The sequence below is a fragment of the Hibiscus syriacus genome, unplaced genomic scaffold (assembly GCF_006381635.1).
Source record: "Hibiscus syriacus cultivar Baekdansim isolate YM2019G1 unplaced genomic scaffold, ASM638163v2 tig00110705_pilon, whole genome shotgun sequence".
Taxonomy (NCBI): Eukaryota; Viridiplantae; Streptophyta; class Magnoliopsida; order Malvales; family Malvaceae; genus Hibiscus; species Hibiscus syriacus.
Window position 1 is genome coordinate 336,645 of NW_024062831.1, and position 9,635 is coordinate 346,279.

Here is a 9,635-nt window from a genome sequence, read left to right on the forward strand (position 1 = left end):
AAGAAGGAAGTCAATTTTCAATTGAAAATATTAGGTATAGATGTACTGCTAGAACAATGGAATAAAATAATAATTCTAGAACCCCAGGTTGCAAGATGGTGATCAGTAATTTTCCCCACTTTAAAGCGTACAAAATTACACTTAGCATTGTTATCATATCAATCCAATGTGCCGCTGACGAAATAAGAAAACAAGAGACATGCATAATATATATGTATCAGAACTCGGGACATATATTCTACATAAGCTTCACACTCAACACCTCAATCTTACCTCATTTTCTTCTCCTCTTCCTCCGGCGCTTTTCACTCTCGTCGGAACTTGATGATTCTGTCTCTGACTCCGATTCTGAACTAGCACTTCCTGAATCTGATGAACTAGGCCTTTCAGATTCATCACCCGATTCTGATCCAGATGCTGGTTCCTGTTGTTGCATAATAAGCCGGGGCATGTTCTTCAAATATTCACGCAAATTCTCAGTTATACCACCGAGACCAATTGAAGTGAAGAAGTTGATTGAAAATCTAGTGTTCTTGGGATTATCCCTTGGGAAAATAGATTCAAAGGAGTCCATCATCGTTGGATCCGATAGCCGTTCATTCAGTCTGCGGATTCCGAGATGCTCCGACAATTCCTACAGCATTACCAAGTACCAAAATGGCAACATAAACACAAGTTTTTACCAATAACAGTAAAATAACTAAACGCCTAATTGACCTGAAAATCAACATAAACGCACTCTTTTAACTTACCTGGAAGAGGATCTTTATAAATATTCGGGAAGAAGAGGTTGTGTCCTCCTCAGTTAAGCGTATGTAGGATATAACATGCCACGGCAGAGCATCTGTGCCGAGTAAATGTGCAAAAAACTTTGCCACATTGCGTAGTTTGTTTGTTTCAAGGCGATGGATCATAGAATACTGCTGAACAAAGCATTTATCAAAATTTTCCTGATGGACTTTGTTGATCATGCAAAACCGCTGCCCCAGAAGACCATAATATCGAAGGTATGTTCTCTCCTGACTACAGCATTCCAGGAGCATAATGCATAACTCCATCTGAAAAAACAAAATCAAGAAACAAATTTCTTAGAATGTTATAAATAAGAATTTTATTCAGAGTTGAGAGGGATAGAAGGAAAACACATAAAATTGCAAAGCCAGAGGGAAATAATGCATGTCTTAGGGAAAGAGAAACGGTTCTGATTGGCCTATCATTTCTCCCACCTACCTCTTGCCCGGGCTCAAGCTTAATTTTCAGCAGCTTGTGACCAGCCTCCTCGAAATCTACACTGGACATGATTGTCAAGTAGATTGTCCTCCTAAGATTTATAAGATTTGTCTCTGTCTCATCTTGTATTTTCATCTTCTCTTCATCTTCCTCATCTGATTCATCATCATCCTCATCCTCCTCGTCACCTGAACCTGCATCTGAGCCTTCTTCACCCTCAGATTCTTCACCAAGGATGGTTTTCTTCACCTCTTCATAGCGCTTTTCATTCTCCAAGAACTGAGGATCTGGTTTAAAAATGTCTGCAAGAAAGGACAATTGCAGTTATTCACAATCACATACCAGACAGAATTAATCAAACAGGTACATTTGATCACTAGAAGGAAACTTGAGACATACCAAGGGTGATCTCGGGATCTATCTCATCTTGGAGAGATATTTCATGAGTTAATTGGTCCTCCTGCTCAACAAGGTCTAGTTCTGGACGAACTGCAGGGTAACCCTAAAAATGAATATATGGAAAACAATGATAAACAGTTCCTTTTGATCAATAAAAAGGTATGTGACATTGAAAATTTACAGGATTTTCAAAGAATTATTTAGGGAAGAACATACCTGAAACTTTGCTTTCCTTATAGCAAATAAGCCCTCTATTAAAAATTGAACACGTTTATCTATCTCTCCCTCGTGAAGAATCCCCCGAAATCGCTCAAAGATACCTGTAAACACAACAGGCAACATCAATTGACAAGGGCACAAAGATATCTAAGAAGGTACCACCAGACTAGAATCACCGAAGGAAGGAGGGAGGGAGGGAGAGAGAGGAAGAAATAAGCAAAGCTTTTTCCTCAACTTTGTATCAGATAAAATTACATTAACATTAAACTCATAATTAATTTGTAAACAGTTTCCTGCAACAAGCAATACAAAGCAAGTATACCAATGAAATTAAAAAACTCAAACACACAGTCACAAGCATATATTACTCAGGAAAACGGAAAATTTTTAGAACCAGCATTATCAGCTAAATGAAGTTCTTAGTATATTCTAGAAGCTGAAGCATGAAAAACAGGCATCCCCATGGAAAAATAACTTGCCGTGCATGACATGTATGATTAACAAAATGCAAGACAATGCATCTCAGCATTCCAAAACCACAATACTATGGAATCTAAATCACCATGAATTACAATACATATAAGTAGAATTACTGCATTGAAATATACATGATTCAAACAATAACACTCACCATGGAGGCCTTTTGGTGAAAGATCTTGAAGTAATGAACCACACTCTGTAACAAAACCAACAGCCACCTCAACACTGTCATCGGTAGGATTTTCCAGCAAAACAGTGAGTAGTTCCAAAGCAACAATTTCATGAGCCACTTGCTGGTTCACAAGATGTGCTACAAATTTAACAGCTGCCAATAATTGAGGCTGTCCGATAAAAGAAACAGTCAGTAAGACATCCAAAAAAGGTTCCCTTTAGTCGAGATAAATAAATCATGAGAAGTATTGAATAAAGGGGCAGTTAATCACCTTGTCATTCCGCTTATATGCTCTCTTAAGCTGCAAAACAATCCTTCTCAACAATAGCTCCCCCACCTCAGGAAACTTGGTATTAACAACGGCCACCAATGCAGCAAAAACATCTGTGAAACCCGGAGATGCCATCTGAGATTTCATGCAAGAACGACAAAAGAGACCCCTTCCTCGAATAAGATTCTCAGCAAAGAGTTCTGGAATAATATTCTTTATATTAGTAGCATTGACCTTGTTAACAAGCCCATTGATACTTTTTCTAAGGGCATCCCATGTTAACCGCTGATACTCGACACTGCTCTTATCTTGTGTCTCTTTCATCATCCTTGCTAATTTAAATGGAGGAATGTAAACTCCTCCACTCCTACCTAAATTTGCCGTGTCACCATTCAAGTTGGTTTGTTGCAATGCTGATTGTTTCAGCTTGATTTCCCCTTCTTCTTTCTCCTTATTATCATCTCTGTCTCTACGGCTTAACTGATTATCGCTGTCTCTCCTATCACTTCTATTCTCACGTTCTGTATTTCTATGGGACCCTTTTCTGTGATCGTCATCAGAATAATGATGCGAATGATGACGTCGGTCCCTATTTATATATCTATCTTCTTCAGATTCCCGCCGCCTCTCATTATGCCTATCCCTATTTCTAGTGTCATGTCTATTACTTCTATCCCTTCTTCCCCTCCTGTCCCTCTTGGCTTGCCTCTCCTCCGATTTATCAGAAGATTCGGAACTTTCCTCAGGTGTATCTCTCTTCCTGGTCTTGGAATCATCATCACCATTGTAAATTCTTTCTCTTTCCCGCACTTTATCATCACCATCATGAATTCTTTCTCTTTCACGCCTTTTATCCCCGTAGGAACGCTTGTCATCTTCTTCATCAGAAGATCTAGAACGCTCTTCTCTCCTCCTATCCGTACCACCAACATGAATTCTTTCACTTTCCCGCCTCCTATCTCTATTTACATGCTTACCATCTTCTTCACCAGATCTAGAACGGCCTTCTCTTGGTCCATCCTTAGAATTATCATCATCATGAATTCTCTGACTTTCTCGCCTCCCATCTCTATTAGCACGCCTGTCTACATCAAAAGATCCGGAGTTTTCTCTTTGCCGATTATCCTCATCATCGTGATTTCTTCCTTTTTCTCTCTCACTTTCTCGTCTTCCCCTTTCTCTATCTGACCTAGAATACCTAAGGCCACGACTTCGATGTTCCCTACCCACATCTCTCGATTCATTGTCACTCGATTCACTATATCCTCTACCCATACTTTAAAAGTTACAAACCAATTATAAAAAACGCATCTTACAGAACCCCTTCCGTCAGCAAACTATTCTCGAAAACCAAAATAAATCGGATCTACAAAAAACTCGAAACGCCTTGACCAGAGAAACATGAACAAAGACGGAACGTAAGAGCAAGCTGAGGCTGACCTGACTCGGTGTTGCAACTCGCAAGAGCTCAAACTCAAATCAGAGCAGCAGAGATAGAGGTCAAAAGTTGTTATTGTCGTAAATAGAGTAACTTCGAATCAGTTCCTTCATCGAAGAGGAAGAAGAAGACGGCGGAGCAAAAAAATATCCGATAAGGATGCAGATTTTTTATGCCCAATGCAAAGAAATTTCTTTTTAAACATAAACCCTAATTTTGAGATACTATTGGGCCTTTTTAACAATTAGGCAAAAAATTCGAATATTTGATTTTGGGTAAAAAATGTCCGAAATCGGATTTTGGAAAAATCGATTTTTTTTAAACCGGATTGGATATTTAAAAACCGGATAGTATAACCGGTTTTTGAAAAAATTGAACGACCGGTTTTTTTACCGGATAAAAAATTGGTTTTTTATCCGAAAAAAATCCAATTTTTTTTTAAAAATCGGTTTTTTACAAACCAAAACCGGTTACACCATCTGACCCTCCAAACCGATTAGGATCCGAACCGGATTTTTTAAAATCCGATTTTTGGGTTGGAAGAAAAAACTGGATTAATTTTTATCCGATCCGGATCGAATTAAAATCCGACTTCTATGCATCTCTAATTTACAGGTAGTACCAAAGTTAACCGCCCCTCAATTTTGTGAAATTAAAAATAGCAAAATGGCAGCCGAGAGAATGGAGGACTTTTTTTAAGTTTAAATAAAAATAAATAAATGTAATATTTGGTTAATAATAATATTAGAAAATTCTAGAATGAATAATGATATTTATCATTAATTTTATAAGGTTAAATTTTTAAATGGTAATCAAATATTATTAAAATAATCATTTTTAGATATTAAACTTTTAAAAGTTATTCAATGACTATTAAATTCTAAATTTTGTTGTAAAATGGGTACATCACCATTACTTGCCGGCGAAGAAGCCACGATGCATGTTAAATTAATAAAAAAAAATTATTTGATCTTTTAATTTTAATTAAAATTTAATTTAATTTTTAATTTTAATTGAAATAATTTTTATTAGTTTCGTTGAATTAAATATAAAATAGATGCAAAAATATTAAATATTATTTTTAGTGTCATATTAAAAGTTATATTTGTACAATTTAATTTATTTAATACGTTATGACAAATTAACTATTGTTTCCGATTATTTTTATTGATGTTCGAATGTATTCTTCTTATTGATGTGATATTATAGTTTTTTTAAATCATTGTTATTTAAATATTGTATTTAAATTTCTTGGAAAGTTATTGGTATTTGACTTTTCACCCGAATAAACAACTCATAATAATTGATGAATCTTATAGATTACACTAAGTATCTATATTCGGCCTTAAGGGAAATTATTGGGATTTGACCGTATATGACAATATTTGTCTATTCAATCTCAGTGATGAGAAACTACTCAAATATTTGTGAATGAATATCCTAATGCTTAATGAGACCGGGCAACCATACTTAAGTCTATACGATGGAATAATATTCAATGCTAAGTGACCATCCAGCTCAGTTGGTACAGCACAAGATTCTTAATCTTGAGGTCGTGAGATCGAGTCTTATGGAGGGCATTTCATAATTTAGAGGTCTCCTACAGAAGTTGTTCTCAACCTAGTGTTGGGGGCAACCTACTATCTTACCTCCCCTTACCCCATTACATATGAGAACAAGGGACAATCATTTTTTTAAGTAAGGCCGCGTACCACCCTTTTACTTATGTGTCCCTATGTCATAATTATTGGTATGTGACCCTATATGACAATATTTCTTTATTTGGTCCTAGAGGCTAGAAACCATTTAGATATCTATGAATGAATAATCTCATAATCGATTGTTTTTGTAACATCAAATATCATCATATCATATCACTTGATTGTTTAATAAAACTGAGTGATTTTTTTTTTTGTTTTCATGATGTTTTGATTGAATATTTAACATTATTGATTATTATCTGATGCTAGGTGAAACCAGATAATTTATGGTTGTTGATTTAATTTCATGACTAGGTCGTAATAGCAAGGATTAGGTTGATCATGAAACTATCATTACATTATTGATTATAAGCGTGATATATCTTAGATAAATGATGCATGTCTATACTTACTACTTATTGCTTATACTTCTACCATATTTATGTTTGTGACATCCATGATGTATATTAGATTAGTAGCATAACTTAACATCCAGATGATTTCATTTGCAAGTTAGTAGACTAAAGTAGTTCGTGGAGTACCGTCACTATAAGATTTTCAGCATCTATGTTAGAGCACAATGTCCGATTATTTTAGTGAGAATGTATATTCATAGGACTCTTACTTATATTTGGTATGTAACTCTATTTCTATTTTGAACTTATTTGATTTATACTTTGTATAATAGAGTTCGGTTCTTTTAAAAATATTTTATTGTCATTATGAATTTCAATATTTTCAATTAATCAATGCTTTTATATTCACAATAAAGGAAAATTTTTGTAGGTCACTTCGGTGACCCAATTTGACACACTATGTATTATAACGAATCAAGTTTAGGGTGTAATATTTAATGATTTAGAGTTTAGGTTAGTCGATCCTAGGACTCAATGGTTGGTCATAGTAAGATGTCAATACTATATACCCCTAGGTTGACTACGTCCCATAAGAAGGTATTTTATATGCCATCAACTAGTTGTATGGAGAGAATGGTTTTTTGGTCGAGGTTGGAGTCAAGGTGGATCAAGTTGAATGTTGAAGGGGACAAGAACCATAACTTGGATACGGACGCATGATCGGTTGTTTAATTTTTGAAGCAGAGTTGTTGGACGCACCCGACAGATTGTGTAAAGTTTAGAATGTAAGTGATCAAGGTCTTATGCTAGAGCTTGAGAATCTTGTTGTGTAGTACGAGTTTTTACAAGTACAGTATTGACACAAAGTCACCTGGGGCTTTGTGACAATGAAGAGACCGTAGAACGTCCAGTACAACGTACTTACCGAGAAGAGACACGGTTGCAAATCAAATGGTGACATTGGCTGAAAGTTGTGTTGTTGGTTGCACTAGATAATGTGATTCTCCCTCCACTGTTCTCAAGATGCTTATGACTATATAAAGGGGTTGGAGAGTTCTGAACTTGTTAGGTTGTGAGATTTAACTTTCTTTTCTTATTTTATAAAAAATCTTTAAAAAAAAATATGTGCTTTAAAAAATGATAGCAAAATCCAAACTGACGGTTTTCAACCTGATTCGAGATAATAGTATAACTCTCGCCTATACATATAAAGATAATTATTGTAGTACCCCTCTTTATATATTTATTTGTTTCAAATTAGGTCAGAATGAAGTCTAGCTCAAAATTTAGACCGAATATAAGTCGAGTGAAAAATCACCAACACCAGATGTTCACGCGGAAGTTTTAGATTTCTAAACGGAATTTGGGTCGACCAAAAATTTGATCTTATATGACCGACGCCCATCCCGAACTTTAAATGGTACACACCTTAATAAAAATTCAATGAATTAAATATTCCAATCTCAGTCACCTATAATAATTTTCCATAAAAGAGTATAAAATAGGTTCAATGGTAACTTGTATTTTTTTAATCTGTTTTTACAGGTTCAAATGGTTTTCAAGCAGTTGAGGGAATTTCTGAGTAGATGATATAAACCGAGTAGGATGGATATGGCTGGCTGATTTTTCCACGCTGAAACAAAAGATAAGCTTTTGACATTTAGCTTGTACGTGTTACTTCATAGACAAGGACAAAGTCACCTTCTACGCGTATGAGAATCCTTAGCACTTAGCATTATATAAGCTGCCTCGTCCATTGAAAATCAACACCATAAGCAAAACGAAATTCAACAGCTATACAATTCCCCAATGGCGTATCCCACTCCCAATCCAAGTTTCACTTCAAACCAACCATTAGCCAACCCTGTTTCGATCATCGGCCCTCATTTTTGCACTCCTTACCCTGTCGATCTCGCAATCATCCGGAAAGTGTTGACCATTACTGACGGAAACTTTGTCGTTACCGACATCAATGGCAGCATCGTTTTCAAAGTCAAAGGAACCTTTCTATCCATGCATGGCCGTCGAGTATTGCTCGACGGTGCCGGGAATCCCATCGTGACACTCAAACAAAAGGTTGTTGCGGTCGCCGGTTTAGTCCTAGATTCCATGGATGCATATGCTTTTATATGAAGTAAATGTTGATTGTTGAAGTTCAAGTAGTTTGCTTATATTGTTTGCTTTCATGCCGATGCAGATGATGAGTGCACACGATAGGTGGCAGGTGTTCAAGGGAGATAGCACGGATGCGAGTGATCTTCTGTTTTCCGCGAAGCGATCTTCGATGTTTCAATTAAAGACGAAGCTAGATGTGTTCTTGGCAAACAATACAAAGGAGGAAGTTTGTGATTTTAAGGTTAAAGGGAGTTGGTTGGAAAGATCTTGTGTTGTTTATGCAGGAGAGTCTTCCACCGTTGTAGCCCAGGTAAGCTTATACACAGACACACACAAGAACTCTTTTTTTATAGAAAAAATAGATCTAATTGAGGAGTGTTGAATGAATGTTGCAGATGCATAAGAAACACACAGTTGAAAGCATATTGATAGGGAAGGATAAGTTCATGGTGACAGTGTATCCCAACATAGATTATGCATTCATTGTGGCCCTCATTGTGATTCTTGATGGGATTAATAAGGAGGGCAGTTCAAGTGGAGGAGGAGTCGGGGGTTTCAATTAGAAGTCGAATCTGTTGTTTTACCTTATTTTGCATATACTTATTATTATTATTTTCTGACTGTCGGAGGTCTTTCACAAAAGCTGCTCTCAACCTGTTGTTAGAGGCAGCCTACTATCCTATTCCCCTTATCTCATTGCATATGAGAATAGGGTTTTGTTGTTGTTATTATTATTATTATTTCATTCGGAGCCTAAAGTTGTTGAATTAAAGGGCTGACAAATAGATAGATTTGTACAAGTGATTGGAGTTGAAGAATAAATAATGTATTAACTATACGAATTTTAAATTTGAGAAATAATCTTTTGGAACAATTCAACGATTTAACTTTAACACCTAAAAGATTTAGTTAATTAAACATAAATAATAAAAGCATAATCATAAAATTAGCCCCAAACGTTTGGGCAAGTATTCACTTGTGCCCCCATCCTTTTTTTGGGTAGTATTTTAGTCCCAACATTTGAATTTTTAGTCGCATAGATTGGATGGAAAACATTAGTTAACTAATAGTCAACATAAATTGTTGACGTGATATTTGAACACGTACTTAATTAATGATGTGATATATATCATGTCATTCGAAATGATTATAAAAGGCGTGTCATGTTATCAAAAATGATGATGTGAGATATTTGTTACGTGACCAATTAATCAAATGTGAAAATAACTGGGCTGTAACCAAAGAGGAAGAAATT

General features: G+C 35.8%; 2 protein-coding genes across 3 annotated transcripts; one reads left to right on the forward strand and one right to left on the reverse strand.

The window, feature by feature from the left end:
- Window positions 1–88: 88 nt before the first annotated feature.
- Window positions 89–4,362, reverse strand: LOC120138732 (pre-mRNA-splicing factor CWC22 homolog). Its single transcript, XM_039154148.1, has 7 exons — window positions 2,772–4,362; window positions 2,480–2,669; window positions 1,846–1,949; window positions 1,630–1,732; window positions 1,231–1,532; window positions 753–1,058; window positions 89–634 (listed from the first exon to the last, which is right to left on the reverse strand). Exons 1-7 carry the CDS (start codon window positions 4,044–4,046, stop codon window positions 275–277), a joined length of 2,640 nt encoding a protein of 879 aa, XP_039010079.1. The 5' UTR covers window positions 4,047–4,362; the 3' UTR covers window positions 89–274.
- Window positions 4,363–8,039: 3,677 nt separating this feature from the next.
- On the forward strand, window positions 8,040–9,023 carry LOC120138706 (protein LURP-one-related 10-like). 2 transcript variants are annotated; one of them, XM_039154121.1, is made up of 3 exons: window positions 8,040–8,341; window positions 8,466–8,690; window positions 8,776–9,023. In XM_039154121.1, the coding sequence occupies exons 1-3, from the start codon at window positions 8,075–8,077 to the stop codon at window positions 8,941–8,943; spliced, it is 660 nt and encodes a 219-aa protein (XP_039010052.1). In that variant the 5' UTR covers window positions 8,040–8,074; the 3' UTR covers window positions 8,944–9,023. The 2 variants fall into 2 exon arrangements, with proteins under 2 accessions (XP_039010052.1, XP_039010051.1); XM_039154120.1 differs by having other exon boundaries at window positions 8,463–8,690; window positions 8,776–9,013.
- Window positions 9,024–9,635: the final 612 nt, after the last annotated feature.